Source organism: Cucurbita maxima, unplaced genomic scaffold (genome assembly GCF_002738345.1).
Source record: "Cucurbita maxima cultivar Rimu unplaced genomic scaffold, Cmax_1.0 Cma_Scf00030, whole genome shotgun sequence".
NCBI classification, from domain to species: Eukaryota; Viridiplantae; Streptophyta; class Magnoliopsida; order Cucurbitales; family Cucurbitaceae; genus Cucurbita; species Cucurbita maxima.
In genome coordinates this window covers 1511632-1533676 of record NW_019272046.1, presented here as the reverse complement: position 1 = coordinate 1533676, position 22045 = coordinate 1511632, and the positions used below count along the sequence as shown (strand labels likewise).

The following is a 22045-nucleotide window of genomic DNA, read 5'->3' as shown; positions in this document are numbered from 1 at the left end:
GGGTGGTCGGACTTTATTATGGATTTCTGACCGCATGCTCCATAGGACCCTCTTATCTCTCACCTTTGTTCTTTAGTTAGGTTTAAGTATAATGGGAGATGAACATATTCTTATTAATGAATATTATCAGATACACAATCAATATCTATTAATAAAAGTATGTTCGTCCTCGACACACTCGACATAAACCAAGGCCAAAAGTTCTAGTTGTAACATGCACGTAACAAATATGATTACTTCTTCTAGCATGCTCATACTAGTCGTGTCCCCCAAGGTCCTAATACACTATCACATCTCTACCTCTCATTTTGTTCTTATAACAACTTATAACATCGTTCTAATAACAAAAAATTCCTTCTTTTGTTATTCAAGATATATCAATTTAATCATTAAAGTTGCTTGTAAACTTATCTAAAACGCTTTTCTTTCGGTCCATCTCACCTGCAAGTGCAACATGGAATTGTTCAGTAACAAAAAAGTTTTTAGAAACTTCACTACTTAATATTTTTCCGTTCTTTTTATAATATTTTCCCAAGAATGCATTTATCGACAAAACTCTAACTATTTAAAGAAAAGTCTAAATGGATAAATACTATAAGACATCAATAATAAGTATACGTATGACTAAAATTTTCATAGATCAAAACGAAAATAAGGACATGGATCTAAAGATAATCTTCATAAATATAATTCTATATAGGTACCATTTAAAATTTAAAACTAGATCATGTGAATAGGAATAAGAATATATCGCAATCATTCCAATAATATTCCAATAATACGTATAATGATGCATACAAGCACTACATCACAAACCAAAAATAAAGATGAACAAGCAACACTGTCAAATGACGATGCCTATAATTGAGACATGAGTGAGAGAATGTGGTAAATACCTTTACAAAAGCATCATATTCACGTTGGCAAGAACAAAATGAGGGAAAGAAGCAAGCCCAGCTTCTCACTCCAACCCACCAACCTGTCCAAATTGAATATCACGAGAGGAGAAAAGCTTAGTGGGAATCTGATTTGGAACTCACTCGCTATAGCCTAGGTAAGCTATAAAACAGAGACAGAGAGAAAGTCAGTGAGTGCAGAGTGACAAATGTCTGTGTGAGTGAGTGAGTTTGCATTATGTTCTCATATTCACATTCCCTTCTCTCTCTCCGTGTGTGTATCTAAAATTCTGCATGTTGGCTCTGAAATTTGATATGGGTTTGGCAAAGATTGGTGGAGGAGAAGGGTAATTATTTTGGGGGATTTGGTATCTGATTCGGTCATTTGCTGTGTTGGGTTTTTTGTGTCTATAAATGGATACCTTAGAGAGTGGCTCATAAATCACCCAGAAACCTCTGCTCTGATCTCCATCTGTAGTTGGAACTTTTTCAGCATTGTTTTTCCTATCTGTGAAGGCCAAGCTTCAGCTCTCCATTTTTGTCTATCTCCAAGGTAAATACCTCAAACTGTGCTTGTTTCCTCTCTCTATTTGCTTGTCTTATTTGGAGCTAACACTGAGGTCAGCTCTCTTTCTCTCTCTGTCTACAAATATGAAACAGAGTTAACCTTTAAATGAGAGTAAAAAATAGTTAAGGTTTCTCTGTTCACAATTTCAAAGTAGCTTTGGTATCATATAAGATTCTTGTTAAATGCATCATAAACGTCATGGACGAGTACTTACAAACATTAGTGCTTGCAAATATTGAATATAAATGTGAGATATCACATTGGTTAGAGAGGAGAACGGAACATTCTTTATAAGGGTGTGAAAACCTCCCTAGTAACGCGTTTTAAAAATCTTGAGAAGTCCAAAAAGGACAACATCTACGAGTAGTAGGATTGGGCTATTACAAATAGTATCAGAGCCAGACACTGGGTGGTGTGCCAGTGAGACCGCTATGCTCCGAAAGGGGGTGGACATCGGACATTGTGCCAGTAAGGACGTTGGGCCCCAAAGGGGGCGGACACTGGGAAGTGTGCCAGCGAGAATGCTGGATCTGAAAGAGAGGGATTGTAAGATCCCACATCGATTGGAGAGAGGAACGAGTACCAGCGATGACGCTGAGCCTCGAAGGGAGGTGGAATGTGAGCTCCTACAGAGAGGAGAAGCCTGAAAGGGTCAAATAGTATTCTATCATCCTCATAGGCGACAAATCCACCTCCCGATTTTGTATTTCTATACATGAAAATGATTTTTGTAAGAAAGAAGTCATAAGATTGCTCAAGGTAACAATTTTTAAAAATGGATAACCCTTTGAAAGGAAGCTGAATCCTACATATATTATCAAACTCAACATACAATCAGCTTCTATATCCTTTATAACATGCATGAAGAAATCAAGCCACCACTCGGCAGCAGGTTCATGGCTCAATAGAATCTTTCCAATTGAAAAGGAGAGAGATGAGTAGATCGTGAAATCAAGGGACAGATTCTAGAATCTGGAATCTTGTTCTATCAGGAAAATATGATAATAAACCTACCTAACTATAGCTTTTGGATTCCACCAAGAGAAAGGCTTCCGTTTAAGATTTTGGACTGAATCTATTCATACAAATGACAATCCTTTGGTTACAAATACATCAATATCCTTAATTAGTATGCTCTGGCTTGGGATTTTTAACTAATTACATAGGCCCTTAGGATCTTCAAAGTTTAAAGCTCCTCACTAAATAGTTCTAAGGTTTGATTTGGTCGAACTTTATTTATTTATTTTTAAAATTGTTACAGTAAAGATCTCATTCCACCGAGTAGTTTGTGATGCATATCCAGAGAACTGACTTTAATTTCTACATAGCAGCTACAGATTACTCTTAAAGAATCCTGGGATACGAACCATGAACGCACTAGCGGCTACAAACAGAAACTTCAAGCTTGCTGCTAGGCTTCTGGGTCTTGACTCAAAGCTTGAAAAGAGCTTGCTCATTCCATTTAGAGAAATCAAGGTTCGGTTCCTCCTGTGGCAGTTTGTTTTAATTGACTAGATAGTATCAGAAACAGACATAATAATTCAACAGCTCAAAATGATGCATCTTTCGAATACACATTTGTAACTTGAATCAGCCTTCTGAACATGACAGGTTGAGTGTACCATACCCAAGGATGATGGCACATTAGCATCCTTTGTTGGTTTTAGGGTGCAGCATGACAATGCAAGAGGCCCCATGAAGGGAGGGATCAGATATCACCCTGAGGTTGGCTGTTTTTCTTCTTACCTAGAGTCCCTTTTCATAATAATTGAAATATCAATGCCCCTCCCTTGTATTCTTACCAAGAGTCCCTTTTTAACTTGAAGTTTGAACTTGAGACCTTGGATGATCCGGGAATCATATTGAAGTCATATTTCTGAAAGCAATAGATATACCAATGCAGGTTGACCCTGATGAGGTAAATGCTTTAGCACAATTGATGACATGGAAGACAGCAGTTGCAAATATACCCTATGGTGGAGCCAAGGGAGGGATAGGGTGTGATCCCGGGGAGTTAAGCATATCAGAGCTGGAGCGTCTGACCAGAGTTTTCACTCAAAAGATACATGATCTTGTTGGTGTCCACACCGATGTTCCAGCCCCTGATATGGGAACAGGTCCACAGGTTGCCTACAAATTATAACAATCAACTTCGTTTCAAGTATTTGGATTGTTCCTCTTAAAGTATAAGCTTTTCTCCCTCCTAATTTGAGTGTTTTGATTTGAACAGACAATGGCATGGATACTGGACGAGTATTCTAAGTTTCATGGCTACTCACCAGCCGTAGTAACGGGGAAACCCATTGTAAGTGACTTATAAGGCTCAACTACATACATTACTATTAAAAAAAAACAACTTATCAAAATTGACTTCTGCCAAACTAGGATCTGGGTGGATCTCTGGGCAGAGATGCAGCAACAGGGCGAGGCGTGTTGTATGCAACAGAAGCCTTGCTAAATGAGTATGGAAAGAGCATATCCGGTCAAAGATTTGTCATTCAGGCACGCTTTTATCTTGTTTCTGTTACAATTGCTCGTTCAAAAGCTTACATCTATTTATATTATATTCTATTCTAAGTGGAAATATGGACGGATATGTCAGGGTTTTGGCAATGTGGGATCTTGGGCAGCCAGACTGATCAGTGAAAATGGGGGTAAGATTGTAGCAATAAGTGATGTAACAGGAGCAATAAAGAATAGCAATGGGATAGATATTCCAAGCTTACTAAACCATGCAAAGGAACACAAAGGTGTGAAGGGTTTTGAAGGGGGGAATCCAATTGATCCCAAATCTATTTTGGTTGAAGACTGTGACATACTAATACCAGCAGCCCTTGGAGGCGTCATCAATAAGGAAAATGCTAATGAAATCAAAGCCAAATTCATAATCGAAGCAGCCAATCACCCAACAGACCCAGAGGGCGACGAGGTGAGCATATAAATGAACATCAGATCAAATGAAGATGTCAGAAAAAACTAGATATTCATAATATTTTGTCATCTGTAGATATTGGCAAAAAAAGGAGTTGTTATTCTCCCAGATATCTTTGCAAATTCAGGAGGAGTTACAGTTAGCTACTTCGAATGGGTTCAGGTATCCCATTTTTCTTTACTCCAAAAATTAGACAACAAATGCATATATGATATATAACTCAATTGAAACAAACAATACAAATGCAGAACATCCAAGGTTTCATGTGGGAGGAAGAGAAGGTAAACAAGGAGCTGAAGACTTACATGACGAATGGCTTCAAAGATGTGAAGGAGATGTGCAAATCCCATAACTGTGACCTCCGCATGGGCGCTTTTACACTTGGAGTCAACCGTGTCGCCAGAGCCACTGTGCTGAGGGGTTGGGAAGCCTGAGCTGCTGCTTTTCGCATCTCTAAATAAAGGATAGATGCTCCACCCGCCACCCCAGTGGTGCTTCCTTTCCTGTTGAATTCTGCAGTACAACACTTTTTTTCAATAGTATTTGTTATTTTTATTGCACTAGCATGCAAGAAATATCACCTATGCCCTAAAAAATCACAAATAGATGGCATGGTTCGGTATCCAAAGGAGATTTATGAGTTGCTTTTGGATAAGTGGAGGGATCCTGTCCACTTGCTTACAAACAGATTTTTCTTACTCATGAATTCTTGCCCTTCTTCTGTAATAAAGGTCAGTCTTAACGTGTATGGATACCAAACTTCCATGACAGTGAAAAAGAAATGAGAACAGTTTTAGAAAGTACCATAGCATATGGACAACAGCTATCTTCATTATTCTGTTAAGAACACATAACAGTCAGAATATCAGCAGCAAGAGAGATATGAGTATCGAAATTTCATCGGTTTTGAGCAATGAGTATCGAAATCCATATATAACAGATCGAAAATTTTCTGTTGCAATTTTTATCAAGAAATTAAATAGGAGCAGAGTTAAATTAAACTGTGGATTCAATTTCGAGATGTTCAATTCCAAACAAAATACAGTAAAAAAAAAGACTAGCTAAGGCTTATCAAAACGACATTACAAATGGAAATTGATAAAAACTATGATAGTACATAATGCTAATCTAGAATCTTCCTCTACCCCTAAAGCCCCCACCACGGCCACCACCTCTTGGAGGGCCGCCTCTGCCACCTCTTGGGCCACCCCTTCCACGAAAGCCACCACCCCCACGGCCTCCTCTGCCACCACCTCTGCCCCCACCACGGCCACCACCTCTAGCGGCAAACTGTCCCCTGAAACAAAGATCAGACATCAAAATTAGTTTCATACAAAAAGCAAACATAAACGTTGGGAAGCATGGCATAGAAGTTCTTGTTTTGAATTTAAAAATAATTTCTATAACCTTCTCTATCAGTGTGAAAAAAATTCATATGAATCATGATCAACTACAAGTATTTGGAAACTAAATAGAGAAAAGGAGCCATGACGATAGCCATTCATAGAACAAGAGGTAAATTTGCAGAAAACTAAATTGTTGGTGTCAAATAGACAATGGGTACACTGAGGACTATGAGCTTACTTAAGGAACAAGAACTAGAAGCACAAAAGGTTTGAAATTTTCATCATAGTGACACCAGACTTAGCTATATGGTTTGTGAAATACACAATAAACAAATTGGCAATTAAGATAGACAGTATTTAGGATAACATCCATATTTTCAGTTTCCCGTGATCTTATTACATTTATCACCACAGACATGCTATCAAACATATAACCCAAAATTCTATCCAAACATTACTCCTGAACCTAACAAGCTAATACGTAGAAAAGAAGAACAAAAAAAACTAGTAAAAAGTTAAGCTGTGGGAGGAGTGCGTACTTCGGTTGTGGGAGGAATCTCGCGAGAGGTAAAAGTTTAGCTGGATCGATATAAAATTTATCCCCAGAAGCATATGAGGTGGCCACAATTCCTTCCATCATCTTGATCGAGAAGTACTGCAATCAGGTTAAAAAAACAAGGATTTATCGTATATCAAAACTATTTTCAAAACTAAACAACTAACAAAATCAAGAAGGCCAGTGGACTCACGGATTCATTGATGGGGCCGAAAATTTCATCGACTTTGCCTATCTGGGTCTTATTTTGAAGATAGATTGGGGCATTAAAAAAAGGAATCTTCTCATTTGTAAGCTTTGTCACTGCATCTCCCTCGCATGCGTGAAGAAAAGTTGAAACCTCTGTAACAGAAAAAAAAAAATATATATCTTAATACTGATGAATACAGGAAACAAAAAGGAGGAAATAAACCAAAAACTTTCTGGAGAAAAATAGGCATCCAAGCTTGTGTATATTCATTGCTAGAAAGGAAGGGAGAGTTCAAAAACAGAATTCGTCGTTTATACCGATAATGCAAGCAAAAATATCCACGACATCTGAATATCGCATTGTAACGAAAAAAGTGGGGAAACAAACTATTTTATGAAACCTCTTCTGTAAACATCCAGAGAGCGAAGAAGCACAAAGATGAATGAAAACAGAGAGCCATGAAAGATTTGAGAAGTGATGGGAGATACGAACCAACTACTTCAGATGGAGGACCCTCATCACGGAACCCTCCACCGCCGCGACCACCAAAGCGACCACCTCCCCTGAAGCCACCGCCGCCTCGACCACCTCCTCTACCACCAAAACCACCGTCACGGCCTCCCCTGAAGCCCCCGCCGCCTCTTGGAGGTCGCATTCTTCTGCTCTTGCTGTGCTAAAACGAGGGAGCTTTTACTGAACGGAGGCTCGCTGCAATATGTCGTGTAGGGTTTTTAGGGTTTTATGTGTGTGGTTTCGCGCTGAAGTACAGTGACACAATGCCCATTAAATCTTTTCTCTTAGTTTTTTCTATGGTTATATTTTATTAATGAGTTGCGACTCTACTCGAGTATTGAAAACTGTTTTGATTTTATTAATAATTAAAATAAATCAATAAATACGAGAATAAGAATTCTACCTTCGTAGAAATCTTGCCTTGCAAGACTTCAAAATATTTACCAGCTCTTCTTTGCTATGACTCGAACAGAAAGTTAAGGTGAAGATAGGGAGTTTCAAGATAATTCTGTAGAGATAGTTTCTATCGCCAAGAGAAAAGTAAAAGAGATTTGTGCCGTTCAAGTCAGTTCAAGCCAGAGGTACTATTTATAAGGACTCTTAGATAATTTTTGCTAAATAATATATTTGAATAATATGATATATTAGAATATAATATTTTAACGGAATCATATTTAAATATGATAAGATATCTTAATATATATTTAACAAATTTGAATTTCATTCCAATTTTAAATATATATTTTATTTAATATTTCAATATTTAAAATTGAATGTATCAAATATAATAAATATAATTTTTCTTTTCAATATTTTTTCTTTTAAAATGGCTCAAATTAAAGCTAAAATATTAAATATTTATTTAAACATTTTAAATTAAATATACTTTTTCGAGTTTAATATATCTAATATATTAAATAATAATGAATATTTCAAATTAAATCTATTTTATATTTTATATTTAATATATCTAATATATTAAATATTAATTTGAACTCTTAAAAATTTAGTGTTACATGAACTTATGGACTTCGAGTTTGATGCAAAATTAATTATTTAATTAATCAATTTTCATTTATTAATTATAAATCATTTTATTGTAAATTTAGAATTGCACTCTTATACTGTTATGTTCATTGATATAATTATTATAAACAAGTCGATCATTTACTCGTTCATAATTACAACTTGGTTAAAAGTCTATTTCACCCCTGTAATTGCATCTTTCACAATAAGTACCCATGACTTTCTAATGAACAATTTGTTTATGATCCAATAATAAATCAAGTCCCTTAAGCTAAGGAGAGGGTGGGATCCCATTGTTTAAGTCCATAAATCAGCCCTTAAGAAATAACTCATGAGCATGCTCCCAACTCCATGTTTGGTCAAGTCCTCAAGATGGTAGACATATTAAATCGTCTACAAAAGTCATTTTCACCCATGCAAATTAAAGAATAAAAGCCCTCACAGCATGAGTCCATAACTCACTCGCGATTAAGATCGAGTCGCATATGATCATTATGTAAAATATTAATTTTCTCAATTAACCGATTTATAAGGAAAAATTAAATATTTATTGGTCTAGTTTTATACAAACTCATTGGATAGGATACCTAACTCACATATCTCCACATGAACGATTCTGATCAAATCATTTGTAACAATTATAAAGTAGGCCGTATTAACAATGTTACCAAGATAAAATTCTCAACCTTATTCATATGTTATAGATCATTTAGGCACTCCCCTTTTCACGGCCTTCATGCGCCATTGCTTTTACTTGAAAACGTTTTAAAAAGACATGAATATTGAAATAGAAACTCTTTCATTAGGGTTAGATATGCATATGGGAAACTAATGGACGTACAATTCATTTGAAATTGGGCAACTCCCATGTACATACGGATGTCGTGTTGTCACGAGGCCCTCTTACAAAAGAGTAGTAAAACTCTTGATGTTTGTTTCTGCTAAAGAGGTTATGTCATACATATGGTAGCGGCTCTACTTCCCTTTGGAAATTAGGGTCGTTACAAATGGTATTAATGCCAAATACCGAGCGGTATGGCAGCTAGGACACTGGGCTCCTAAGGGGGGGATGGACTGTGAGATCCCACGTCGGTTGGAGAGGGGAACAAAACATTTCTTATAAGGGTGTGGAAACTTCTTCCTAGTAGATACATTTTAGAACAGTGAAGCTGACAACGATACGTAACAGGTCAAAGCGAACAATATCTACTAGAAGTGGGCTTGAGCTGTTACACCTGCGCAGATAGACAGATAATTGCCTCGACCACACCACACAACCCAAATTAGTTTTCATGCACAAATTGAGTAAATTACTACCATTTTCATTCACAGAGCTAGGTAATTGTCTTATGTTCTATATAATGCCATGCATACAGCAAGGATTGTCTTACGTTCACACACGTATAAAATGTTCCATAATATTTAAAATTACCATTCACGAGTAAGTATAGTATCACAACAAATCACAAATCATATCACATAAATCAATCCATTTATACATATCTAATAGTCAGAAAAGCATTTGAAGCATGGTCATCCAGCACGAAAATGTCTAAGGGTAAATGAGCATAAGAAATCAAAATCAAAGCATCATATAAGGCAATCGGTCTAAAATCATTAATTGTTGATAGAGTTGCTCGTTGACCGAGTCATGCACTATACAAACTGGCTATCGGATCGACTTCGTGGTTCTACCGGGCAAGTTGGGTTGGGCAGCGATATGTGGACCTAGGGTGAAGGACTAGCAAGTGTGCTTGGAACATTGGTGTGGGATGGGTTGATGTCCACCCGACTTGATGACTGTGTCTTCTTCGACAATTGATTCCCAACACTCTACGGTATCAGATTAAAAGTATCGTTCTTGAAACGTTAGAGATTAAAGAGACATCAAATTTCAAAAATTGATAATAAAGTTCACGAGATAAACTAAAACATATAAACATTTAAAAATGGCTAATCCCCTTTGTCGCTTCGGACAAAGCTGCGAGTTCATATGAGCAAAATATTGGATAGAAGAAAGAGAAGCCCATTTTTTGAATGGAAGTTTTGAAGCCTTCCTACCATTACAAGTTAAACTAATGTAACGCAGCATTGCATTTTCAAATCCCAAAGATTTCTCCTCATGGCCTTCCCATTTCCCTTTCCCCTCTCCCAAATCCCATAAAAACTCTCACCTTCCTACCTTCTGCTGCTGGGGCACATACCCAAAATATACATACAAATTACACTGTCCATGAATCATAATAATTAGCAAACCATTCGCCCGTGACATATCGACGCAATATAGAGATTCTTCGACCACTTATCCTGCAAAACAACGTACAGCACAAACCGACCAACCATCACTACTAACTCAACAAAGTTCAGCAGATAACACAAAATTGCTTTGAATGAATCATGTATGAATGAGGTAAGCCATTTTGTGTTCGGGTTTTTATCGACGTGCAAGAGTATGTTCATATGATCAATAAAAGTTCAATGCACAAAACTGAAGGTTTGAGAATAACAAAGACAGGAAAAGGCTAGTCAGTCAGCTTCCTAATCCTGCTACACACAATATAAGTGTTAGATTTTCACCTATGTCTTTTCCTAATCATGGGCCACGAAGTCAAAGTCAATTTTGTGCTCGTCAAAAAAATTTTGAGAGATCACTCACGGTGCATCAGTAATCACTTCATCCACCCATTTGCAGTGACGAAGAAACTCATATCATTCACCTTCAGCATAGACTCGAACTAGGCAGTCCCCATAGGCTGATCATATTTCAAATAGTTTTGAGACCCGTTGACAGTGGTGGTGGAATCACCGAGCTTCACCTCTGCCATTCAAATTACCCTACGACCTCCTTTTCTCTTTTACTTTTATTCTTCGCTTCAGGTTATATTTTCGATGATGTTATGCATGAATATTTCGTGTCAGGTAAGCATTTTCCATTTTCATATGATCAATAATAGTTCGACACACGAAACTCAAGGTTCGAAAATATCAAAGGTAGGATAAGCCTAGTCAATTTCCTAGTCCTGCTATTATAAAACGTCTAGCTGTTAGATAAATTAAATTATCCGTACCTTCACATGCGTGCTGGGAAATGCAGACGTACGGAGAGTTTCTTGAGTTTCATCCATCAATTTGCGTTTCGGTATGCTTAATATGAATGCAGCCTGATCTGCAGTTGCTGCCATGCATGTTATCCTGTAACCACTTTCCCATCTGCGGTGAATACCTTCACTTGGGTACAAAAAATCAAGCTCCACGACCTTGAGTGTCGGTTTCATACAGAACAAGAACGAAAGAAAAATTTTCAGAAGACAAAAACAGATGAATGTATACAAAAGCTAAACTAACAAAAACCAACAGTTCACAAATTAGTGGGAGCTGATACCTGATCAGAAAAGCCAGCATTCCTAGACATAACCACGCCCCAGCGACTTCCAGCAGTAGTCATGGAGGTGACATGGAATCCTTCTTTCCATTTCTTATTTATCCACTTGAAAGGAAAAGATTCACCAACTTTGTAGGATTGCTGAGTATAAGGTGTTCCTGCAAGATTATGCTCAATAAGAAAACAAGATTATACACGTCTATTATTGGATCGTAAAATGAACAATCAAGAACCAAGCAATAAAATCAAATTTAAGTTCAAATCATGAACAATCTGATGATATAGCGATATTATCTTTAATTAGAAAAGAAGACTAGCACCACTTGAAGAAAAACCCAAAAGAACTTGAACAACATGGAGAAATCAATGAGATCCCACATTGGTTGGAGAGGGGAACGAAACATTTCTTATAAGGGTGTGAAAACCTCTCTAACAAACACGTTTTAAAACCTTGAGGGGAAGTCCAAAAGGGAAAGCTCAAAGAGGACAATATCTATTAGCGGTGGGCTTGGGCTATTACAAATGGTATGAGAGTCAGACACCAGAAAGAGTGTTAGCGAGGACATTGGGCTCCCGAGGGAGGAGGATTGTGAGATCCAACATTGGTTGGAGAGGGGAATGAAACATTCCTTACAAGGGTATGGAAACATCTCCTTTTAAAATAAACCTTAAGAGGAAGCCCAGAAGGAAAAGCTCAAAGAGGACAATATCTGCTAGCGATGGACTTGCGCTATTACAAATGGTATGAAAGTCAGACACCAGGCTGAGTGCTAGCCAGGACGCTGGTCTCCTGAGGGGGGTGGATTGTGAGATCCCACATTGGTTGAAGAAGGGAACAAAACATTCCTTATAAAGATGTGGAAACCTCTCCCTAACAAACACGTTGTAAAACCTTGAGGGTAAGCCCAAAAAGGAAAGCCCAAAGAGGACAATATCTACTAACAGTGGGCTTGGGCTGTTACAAATGGTATGAGAGTCAGACACCGGGCAGAGTGCCAGTAGGGACGCTGGGCTCTCAAGGGGGTGGATTATGAGATCCCACATTAGTTGGAAAGGGGAATGAAACATTCCTTACAAGGATGTGAAAACCTCTCCCTAATAGACGCGTTTTAAACTCGAGAGGAAGTCCAGAAGGAAAAGCCCAAAGAGGACCATATCAGCTAAATCTGTGGAATGGGGAACTATTGCTTAGAATTAGAAGCCAGCACAATGAAAAGAAAAGCAAGGAGAGCTGAAGTATTTTCTCTAGAATTGGTAACTCCCATCATGCTCAGCATGAGGATGGTAAGAGCGTGGCTGCTAGATAAAGTAGGCAAGTTTTCCACTAGAGTCCCTTCTCGATAAACCTAGAAGAGGAGAAGCAGTCGAAAAGCCCATATTTCTTTTATTTTTGGTAAGGACTCAAGCTTTCTTGGAGATAAATGAAAGAATGTACAAGAACATACAAAAGTAAGCCCACAAAAGAATTCCTCAACTAATTACGAGAATAAATTTCAATTCAAAAGCCTACAACCCAATTAAAAAATTGTCATAAAAGATATAAAGTATTCTTGTGGGCAGTCAGTCATCCTCCAAAGTATGGTTCGAATCCAGAATCAAATGAAAAATGAACATGTAAACTGATTACGCAGCGATTCCATGTATCACTACATCAAAACTAAAATGCTAAAACTTGAGAGAGCCAAGCCACTGACCTTTTGACATAACAACCAGGGAACTACCATTAGCTGCTCCAGCGATCGAACTTATATAAAAATTCTTTTCCCATTGCTCCATAATCCAATCCTGACAAGAATCCGATTTGATGAAGATGATTTAACACAGAAAAATTACATGGAAACACTATAAGATACTAATAGTTATCGAAAAATAAATAAATAAAGCTCTGTGATGTAAAGTAACCTTGTGAAGGAACACAGATGACAACTTGTAAACCTGGGAAGAGAAACCTGTTCCAGCATCCATGATTAGGGCCCAGAGATTTGTTGCAGAGGCCACAGAGCTTATAAGCAATCCATTTTCGTTGCCCTTTTCTATGTGTTGGTGCATCCTCGAGTCGGCCACATTGTAGTGGTACCTACAAGTCCAACAACTTCCTAAGTATAATGAATAAACACATTGTATCTTTTCTCTATTGTTCTCTTGAAGAACAAATTAAGCACAGCTTGGCTGTTCAAAAGTCAAAACACTATAACACTGAGATAAATTCCTAAAAGATTTAGCAGATATGAAAGAGAGTGATAATTAAGCTATAAAATAACAGCTCAAGGCCATGAATCATTGAATATAACCGGTGGGCAGTGAATAAGGAAATGGAATGCACCTTTGCTTCATGGGCCTACGTGCATTATAAACTGAAACCCATTGTGTAGCGGGACTACCTAACCTCACTTTCTTCTTCGGCTGCTCGTCTTCTTCCAAATTTATAAGCAGCCGACCACGCTTTTGCCCGACCTAGTTATAGCAAAAAGAACCCATATAAAATGAGGAAGTCACTTTGCTACAAATTAAATTCAAACTTTAGTAGAAACCAAAACATAAATGTGCAAACATTGGTGAAAAGAAATAGAAAAATGAAGATCGGGTGGGAAGAAAATAGAAAAAATAGGTCACCTTTAATGCTCCATCAATTTGTATTGGCCTCAGTGGTATACATGGATCAATCAGGCCTTCAAAAAAGGATATTAGTTTTGAATAATTTGGCTCCTCATCAAACTTCATATTTATTACAGCGTCAAGAAATTGCTTGAATGGTGCTGGGCAAAAGCAGCACATCAACTCTGGAGAAGTGGCCATCTTTTTCTTACAGACAAGAAAACTCTTGTTATCACCCTGCATTCATTGTTCCAAAAATTTGTTAGTCACTGAACTAAAAGAAGATTAAAATATTTAAAACGAGCGTGTTATAATATTATACTCTAGTACAGTAAGAAAGCTGATCAACCTGATATCCTTGCCAAGGTAATCTTCCTTTTATAAGGAATATCAATGTGTAAGCCAATGATTCAAGATCATCTCTCCGACTTCCGGTTCTACCTAAATGAGCATGAACACTTGCATACCTTATTGTCCCCCTGGTGGAAAAGAGGTATATTTAAAAAATGAACATATCAATATTTTAAGAAATTATATATGAAAGTGAAAAGACCCACAAACCTGAAAATGTCGGGCCTTTGGTCATATTCAACGTGTTGACCACTAGCTACATCTTTCCATTTAGAAGCTGAACCAAATATGATCACAGAACAAATAATAAAATAGATTCAATAATCAAGTAGTGAACTCTTAGGTCGACGACAAGAGACTCCAACTGGGAAAATAGGTTGATGCTATGGTATTGACGAGAGCATACCTAAACCAAGATCGATAAGATACAGTTTCTTCTCATCTGCTGTCCCTGCTTGACCAAGTAAAAAGTTCTCTGGCTTCACATCTCCATGCACGAACCTTTATTTACAAGAAGATGGATAGAAGTTTTGTAAGATAGAAATAGGAGTTTAAACAAGAACAAGCGTTCGGGGCTTCGTTGGGATTAAATTGCATTTGTGGCTTTCCTTTGGAGCTCTTAGTCCAAAGAATTCTATAATTTACTCAACCTACATGACTACATCCAAATGATCTGTTTTTCAATCAAGCTATGCTTGGGTTGACATTTTTCTATAATCTCTTGGAAGCCTTTTTTTTCTTCCAGTTTTTTCTTATTTGAATATTTCAGTCTATTATCAAAAACAATTTTTTCAATGTATTGAAGAAAATGTTGGAAGTAAAGACATGGAGTTAAGGGGACCTACCCCTTCAAATGAAGTTTCTCAAGAATTGAAATTGCCTCCACTGCAATGCAAGCTACCATACTTGGAGACATCCTATTGAAAATGCCAAGAATTAAGAAGGTTGAACAATAGGCCAAATCTGCATGAACACGTGACACGAGAATGTGTTGAAGGCAAAAATGTTATTCAACTTACGATTGGCCAAGAGTATTCCAGACATCCCATAAGCTCGGTCCTAGCATGTCCATGACCTTGTGTCCAGTTAACATATGTCAGACATAAATAAATTCGAAAACTGAACAGTTGAGTGTTCTAGTTACAAGCCTCACCAGAATGTAGAAATCGCCTTGGCGACCCTTGTAGTGAACCCAAGGAATTCCATAGCATCCATTTAGAGTACTTTAGAAGACAAGACACGAGGAAGCCCATGGACGTTCAGATAACGTAGTAAGTATTGTTAGCATAATTCTTACGCTATGAAAAAACTTATCCAATAACTTCTCCTTACCTATACACTTGCCATTCATAAGGGGGGCCATAGCTGCAACCTTTACTGTTGTGATGCTCAAATTTCAGAGCAACCTGTAATTACATTCTATTAAGGAAATGTGCTTTCACACGATCTATTCGTCAAATTCTTTGCAATAAGGAGTAATGTAGCAAGTGATACCTCGATTGCATCAGGACCTGTCTGATCAGTTCCACCGCTGACTCTTCTACCAACAAAGACTTGGCCGAAACCACCCTTGCCAAGTTTCTTTTCTACCTTATATACAGGAGAATTGCCCACTTGTACCTGCAGACGTTATGCACAACATAGTAGTCAAATACTTGTATAGCCGAACCATATTCAGATTTTGTTTTGATCAAAGAAAGCCAAAAAAAATGAGAACCATGGTGATGGAAGCTTTAGACTTGGTAGAACTTTGAATTTGATAGAATAATAAGCAAGAAAGAGGTCAAAATTGTTAATGTAACTGACAGCAGCCTCGACGTCAATGTAAATGAATGTTCTTAGAAAGATATACGACAACAAATGCACGGGGTCATAAGGAGACAAGGGATAATACCCTATCAGGAACAGAGGATGTGTCTGCTTCCTCTTCTACTCCCATTACTTTATCTGCACTTCCACCCTCTTTGGCCATATCTTTGTTTGCAACAGCCTCAACTCGATTGAAAACAGGCTCCGCTGCACCAAGGGCACCAGCTTCAGGAAGAACCTCACAATGCTCAGGATCTAAGTCTATCAATCTGATTCCACGTCCTCTCCGGGTAGCCGTTGGTCTAGCAGGAATCACCACAGAGGGACCTTTGGCTACAGCCGGAGCATTACCACCTCTTCCTCTTCCACCACCAACCCTTCTTCTGGTTCTATTAGGGGCAGGCACTGCCAAATTTTCTCCTTGATCAAGTGGTTGTGTACAAGGCTGAAGATCATCAAGCCGTCTCAATCTCCTGGCTCCACTTCGCAACTCAGGCATTGTCACCCCATACACATCACATCCTGCTTTAAGTAACCGAAAAATCAAAGTTATATCCCAAAAGTTTCAAATCCAATAATATTGAAAAACATTAACAACACAGAGCTAGACATAAAAACAAACATGTTGCACACAAAACTCCATAACCATCGAAGATGTTCAGATTTTGTGACCGATGACATAAATTTCAGAAAAAAAAATGTCTAACAAAACAAGAACAAAGAGGAAGAAACTCTCTTCTTTGACGATAAACACGTATGTAAATACCAAGCAAAGAAGAAAAAACCACATAATGAACAGAAAAAACACCAGAAACTGGAGAAAAATACATTGGAGAGCAAATAAAGTAACAAAGTTCTGTTCATTTAGATACCAAGGAGTAAAAACAAAATGTACCCAGAAAAGATTGCTTGATTCCCTTGCAAAATCAACACACAGGTCCTTACGATTTCCTCACCCTTAATAAGAACATAAATCATAAACTACGTATGACAAGAAAAAAACAATAACCCAAATCATACCAAAAATCGGAACAAGAGTGAAAAATTCAAAGAAAAAAGTTCAATCGTCATAAATGAAAACCGAACGCACAAGAAATCATCGAAACCAAACTTCGATCATCGACAGGCAAACACAAAAAACCAAAAGCAGTAATGATCCGATTACGATGGAAGTAACAAAAACGGACAAATAGGTCGAAAAAAAACCTAAAAAATCAGAGAAAAAACTTACAGATAGATCAGGCAACAGCGAAACTAATGATCGATGATGAACAAAACTGGATCTGATGAACGATTAAGACAAAAAAAAAAAAAAAAGGATGACGGAGGGTTTGATGTTGAGTTGGTGAAAGGAAGGAGTCCGGCAGGAACACAAAACTTACTTTTTGATTGTCGCTGTGTATTTTAGAGTTGTGGGGTTGGAATCAAAGATAAGCTCTGGACATGGAAAACGCTGTAAGAAATCTATCTCGCTTGCCTAATCTTTGTTATTTTTTTTGTTAATATTTATCAGTTGATGATTGAGATTTTCAAGATTTTGTTCTTCTTCTGTTCTTTCTTGTTCTAATTTGTTCAAATCGTAAAATTTTTTGGAGAAAAAATGAATTTTAGAGATGAAAAAAAAAATGTGAGATTGTGAATGAAGATGATGATGCTATCTTTTATATGTGATTTCTTTTGTTTTGCCGTTTCCATCCTCTCTCTCTCTCTCTTCTTTCTCTCTCTTCAATTGTAATTTTTCATTTTTTTTAAAGCCTAGTCCTTCAACTTTTGTGTATTTTCACTTTGAAGTCCTTCAACTTTTATGTATTTTCACTTTGCAGTCCTTTAGCTTTTGCCCCCCCACTTTTCCTATTTTGGTTCTTTTTAACATTGTAGTTTTAGTTTTCTTACCCTTGTAAATTTGAACGCTCTTTGAGACCTGACGATTCCACAATGTACCCTTTCGTTCGTTTTTTTTCAGTGTGTAAATAAGGTCTCTTAGAATGTATGGTCATTTTGGACGGGTTGCAATAAGTCGTTGGTCGAATGTTTGGACCAATCTCAATTCATCGTCATCTTGTCCGCTTCTAATTGATGACGGGCTATTAAATAAGTGTTGACCCAAGTCCCTGTGTTGGGGCTCGGTGTCATAATTGCACTTTGATGGTAACGGACTTGCGATTGTGCGGCACTCACTTCCTAGCAACAAGTGAGTTAAGCCTATTTGTTCTTGTGTCGCCTACGGTCAAGCTACGTATGCTCGAGCCTCTGACCCCGGTTCAAAAAGAAAGTTTTAGAAAACAAGGACAGGGAGATTTCGAAAAAGAGTTTTGAAAGCAAGATTTGAGAAATTGAAAAGGGTGTTATATGGAAATGTAAGCAAAAGGCAACGCACAACGATTTACTACTTATAACTATTACATAGAAAGAAGTTGACAACTAATCATATGCTACTATAGTACATTTTGGGGCATTTTAATCTTTACAGGTGTAGACACGATTTTGGTGAATAGTCATACGCCCCCATATTAACCCAATATGGAATGGTAAAGACCTATCTAGGATGAAAGCATGTAAAAGGGGTTTGGAACGAGTATGCAACCATGGACAACACGTCATAGACAAGCAAGACCGGGATATCTGTCATGTAGCCATTGACAACACGCCTTGGACATGCATGACCATGACACTTGATTCTCAAACTGTATATAAGTTGCCTCGTATGGTTAGTCAAGCTTCAATCACTAGGTCATTTCCGTTTTATTTTGTCCTCAGCAATGCCTAAAAACTCTCATGCCTTTCTTAGTTGGACCAACCCAACCGTCGATTTCCGACAAGTCTTTCTTACGGTTATGCCAAATAGCCCATTTGAGCAATTTGTCATTCTCTCACTGATTCTTATGAATATAGGTAACTTTTTGGTATACTGAGGACTAACTTGATACTTTTGGTTGATCAAATTGATGACCCAAATATTTTTTTTTTACAAATATATATATACCTAATTTCAATTCTCGAATCTTGCTTTCAAAACTCTGTTTCGAAATCTCTCTGCCTCGTTTTCTAAAACTTTCTTCTTGAATCGGGGCCAGAGGCTCGAGCATACGTCGCTTAGTAAGAATAAATAAACTTAACTCACTTGTTGCTGGAAAGTAAGTGTCGCACAATCGTAAGTCCGCTGCCATTTTAAGTGCAATTGTGACAATTAGGTTTCAAAATAACCAATAAATATATATAGTAAGCAAAAATACATTTTAAAAAAATAATAATAAATTCAAATTTGTTTGGTCCCAATGAGTAGAATAATCTATAATGGTGAAATATTTTATATTTTAATTAAATAAATAAAGTAATGTTTCTTTTAGAATTTATAAATTATTTAAAATGTTGGTAAATTAAATATCAAAATAGACAGCTGGAGTCATTATTATATTATATTGTATATTATTAAAGGAGAGTTTGAAATTAAATGACTAATAATGGTGGAAAATAAATTAAAGTTTAAATATTATTTCATTTTTAACAAATTAATACTCTTATTAGTTAAGTATCTATTAAAGAAAAAAAAAAGAATTAAAGGCATTTTTTTATTCTTGAAAATAAAATTAGATTTATTTTTAATTTCAATATATATATTTTTACTTTTAATACAATTATATATACCTATATTTATTTTACTTTTAATTTAATTATATAATTACTTTTTATTATTTATTTTCTAGTTAATAATTTTTCAAAATATATATTAAAATTGAGTTAGCAAAGGTTAATTAAATATTTGAAAATAAATAAATAGATATTTTACGAATTAATATTTTATTTTTATTAGAAATAAAAATTTAAATAAATGATTGAATAAAGCAATATATATTTCTTCAAATTTTTAGTTTTTTTTTTATTTTTTATTTAGAAGATAATTTATGAGTAGATAAACAATTTTAGTCTATAAGTTTTTAAAAATATTTTTATTAATTTAAACATGTGAATCACGTATTATGATTTACCTAAGTACAGTTGAGGATTGTTGGGGGAGTCTCACGTTCGCTAATTTAGTGAATGATCATGAGTTTATAAGAGAATACATCTTCATCGGTATGAGGTCTTTTGAAAAGTCAAAGAAAAGTAATGAGAGCTTATGTTCAAAATAGACAATATCATATCAGTGCGAAGAATCTAATTTTTAAAACTATAAGGATTGAATTTTAACATTTTTTAAATTGTAAATGTACACGTATGCATGTTGTATGTCACAAACACAAGATATTCCCTCAACATATTTGTATGGACGTATACACCATGGTACAATACGTGCTCGTTTCTTTCTATTAGTTTTTTATAGTGTGAGTGTACAATATGCACGTGCATAAGTTGTGCATAGAGACATTGTGAATGTTTGATTAATCCACCACTCCTAAATGGTGTGAGAGTTATCTTATTTATAATCAAATGAATTACAAGGATATGAAAATAGTAATAAATGAAAATAACAATAAATGGAAAGATACCTATGATAATAAGGCAAATATCTAATATTTGCCTTATAATAAAATATCAAATATAATATATATGGTAAACTATAATTTATTACTAAATATCCTTAACACCCCACCGCAAGCTAAGCGTCGGATTTAAACGAACGTGAAGCTTGAATCTGAAAAATTCAAAGAGGTTGAGAAACACTTTTCTTGAAGAAGTCAACAACCTGGTTCAGAGGAGGCGTAGAGAAACACTTTCTTGGCCATCGAAAATTGCAGAGGAATCGCCGCTCAGCGGCAATGCTTCCTTGGCTTCGGCGAGAATATGTCTAACCCATGAAGAGGGATTGTCGCTTAGCGACGATGCTGCCTTGGCTCTGGTGAGAATATTTCTAACCCCAAGAAGTAGAAGGGGAAACCTAGAGCAAGGGACAAAGACAATGTTGAAGCCGGAAGAGTCGCCACATTGGGCGAAGGAGCCAATTTTGACGAGAAGGGCAGTCGGAAGAGTCGCCTCATCGGGCGAAGAAGCCAATTTTGGCAGGAAGGGCGGCGGCAACTTGGTTGGCGAATAGGCCAGTGCGGCACCCAGATTCCGAAGGTAAATCTCTGTAAAATGTTGATAGGTTTAGGTTAGGGTTTATGTGAAGGATGAAGGTTGATTGGGAAGAAAATGAGAGAGACTATATTGGCCAAGGGGAAAACCGATTGGGTTGGAAAAAGTAAGGTTGTATGTATAGAGTATGACGAAAGGTGATTTGGAGGTCAATAGGGTGGAGCCAGAGTAATCAATCGGCTCCGCCTGCGGCAGCAATGAAGACTGCCCCTGCGGTGTCAAAGCCAACAGGGGTGGTGGAGAAGAAGATTAGAGGATTCAAAAGCCATTGAAAAGGATCGGGGTTGTTAAACCGAGAGGGCTCTGATACCATGTGAATGTTTGATTAATCCACCACTTCTAAATGGTGTGAGAGTTATCTTATTTATAATCAAATGAATTACAAGGATATGAAAATAGTAATAAATGGAAAGATACCTATAATAATAAGGCAAATATCTAATATTTGTCTTATAATAAAATATCAAATATAATATATATGGTAAACTATAATTTATTACTAAATATCCTTAACAGACATAGAGAAATAGTATGCATCCAACCTTACCGTACAAACAAAATCACGATAAAAGTCGTAGTCCTTATGCCAGGACAAGCCAATAATATCGGTTTCAGAAAAGTTAATTTTTTTCAATTTTCAAGTATATTATTTTATGGTGATGTTTATTACGTTTGAAATAAATTTATTTAAATAGGTTTAAAATAGACTGTTTTTAAATGATTTTTCGCAGGTAGTGACGACTTATTTAAATATATATATATATATATATATATATATATATATATATATATATATATATATATATAT

At 36.5% G+C, this 22045-nt stretch overlaps 3 protein-coding genes across 10 annotated transcripts; 1 reads left to right on the top strand and 2 right to left on the bottom strand.

Moving 5' to 3' along the window:
- The first annotated feature begins 1102 nt into the window (after window positions 1-1102).
- On the top strand, window positions 1103-5199 carry LOC111466025 (glutamate dehydrogenase 1). Of its 3 annotated transcripts, none has more exons than XM_023110579.1 (9): window positions 1103-1449; window positions 2802-2940; window positions 3076-3189; window positions 3368-3589; window positions 3695-3769; window positions 3850-3966; window positions 4067-4393; window positions 4472-4558; window positions 4645-5199. In XM_023110579.1, exons 2-9 carry the CDS (start codon window positions 2833-2835, stop codon window positions 4828-4830), a joined length of 1236 nt encoding a protein of 411 aa, XP_022966347.1. In that variant the 5' UTR covers window positions 1103-1449; window positions 2802-2832; the 3' UTR covers window positions 4831-5199. The 3 variants fall into 3 exon arrangements, with proteins under 3 accessions (XP_022966347.1, XP_022966346.1, XP_022966345.1); XM_023110578.1 differs by having other exon boundaries at window positions 2793-2940; XM_023110577.1 differs by having other exon boundaries at window positions 1104-1449; window positions 2796-2940.
- A 177-nt stretch (window positions 5200-5376) lies between these two features.
- On the bottom strand, window positions 5377-7248 carry LOC111466108 (putative H/ACA ribonucleoprotein complex subunit 1-like protein 1). Its single transcript, XM_023110693.1, has 4 exons — window positions 6981-7248; window positions 6492-6640; window positions 6282-6397; window positions 5377-5693 (listed from the first exon to the last, which is right to left on the bottom strand). The coding sequence occupies exons 1-4, from the start codon at window positions 7141-7143 to the stop codon at window positions 5525-5527; spliced, it is 597 nt and encodes a 198-aa protein (XP_022966461.1). The 5' UTR covers window positions 7144-7248; the 3' UTR covers window positions 5377-5524.
- A 2784-nt stretch (window positions 7249-10032) lies between these two features.
- On the bottom strand, window positions 10033-17795 carry LOC111465946 (casein kinase 1-like protein HD16). 6 transcript variants are annotated; one of them, XM_023110437.1, is made up of 18 exons: window positions 17547-17795; window positions 17396-17447; window positions 16250-16689; window positions 15850-15975; window positions 15688-15761; window positions 15509-15578; window positions 15375-15430; window positions 15201-15272; window positions 14762-14856; window positions 14566-14632; window positions 14354-14483; window positions 14023-14241; window positions 13733-13863; window positions 13312-13486; window positions 13104-13194; window positions 11410-11567; window positions 11096-11284; window positions 10033-10334 (listed from the first exon to the last, which is right to left on the bottom strand). In XM_023110437.1, exons 3-18 carry the CDS (start codon window positions 16661-16663, stop codon window positions 10275-10277), a joined length of 2127 nt encoding a protein of 708 aa, XP_022966205.1. In that variant the 5' UTR covers window positions 16664-16689; window positions 17396-17447; window positions 17547-17795; the 3' UTR covers window positions 10033-10274. The 6 variants fall into 6 exon arrangements, with proteins under 6 accessions (XP_022966205.1, XP_022966201.1, XP_022966202.1 ...); XM_023110433.1 differs by having other exon boundaries at window positions 16250-16686; XM_023110434.1 differs by having other exon boundaries at window positions 17396-17795.
- Window positions 17796-22045: the final 4250 nt, after the last annotated feature.

Coding starts and splice junctions, on each gene's coding strand:
- LOC111466025 (XM_023110579.1), top strand. CDS start 2,833: ATGAACGCACTAGCGGCTACAAACAGAAACTTCAAGCTTGCTGCTAGG. Junction 3,190..3,367: donor GGATCAGATATCACCCTGAG/GTTGGCTGTTTT, acceptor ATACCAATGCAG/GTTGACCCTGATGAGGTAAA. Junction 3,967..4,066: donor GTCAAAGATTTGTCATTCAG/GCACGCTTTTAT, acceptor CGGATATGTCAG/GGTTTTGGCAATGTGGGATC.
- LOC111465946 (XM_023110434.1), bottom strand. CDS start 16,663: ATGCCTGAGTTGCGAAGTGGAGCCAGGAGATTGAGACGGCTTGATGAT. Junction 14,633..14,761: donor TCTTATCGATCTTGGTTTAG/GTATGCTCTCGT, acceptor TATTTGGTTCAG/CTTCTAAATGGAAAGATGTA. Junction 14,242..14,353: donor TACCTTGGCAAGGATATCAG/GTTGATCAGCTT, acceptor CAATGAATGCAG/GGTGATAACAAGAGTTTTCT.
- LOC111466108 (XM_023110693.1), bottom strand. CDS start 7,143: ATGCGACCTCCAAGAGGCGGCGGGGGCTTCAGGGGAGGCCGTGACGGT. Junction 6,641..6,980: donor TCCTCCATCTGAAGTAGTTG/GTTCGTATCTCC, acceptor TTTCTGTTACAG/AGGTTTCAACTTTTCTTCAC. Junction 5,694..6,281: donor AGATTCCTCCCACAACCGAA/GTACGCACTCCT, acceptor TCTTTGTTTCAG/GGGACAGTTTGCCGCTAGAG.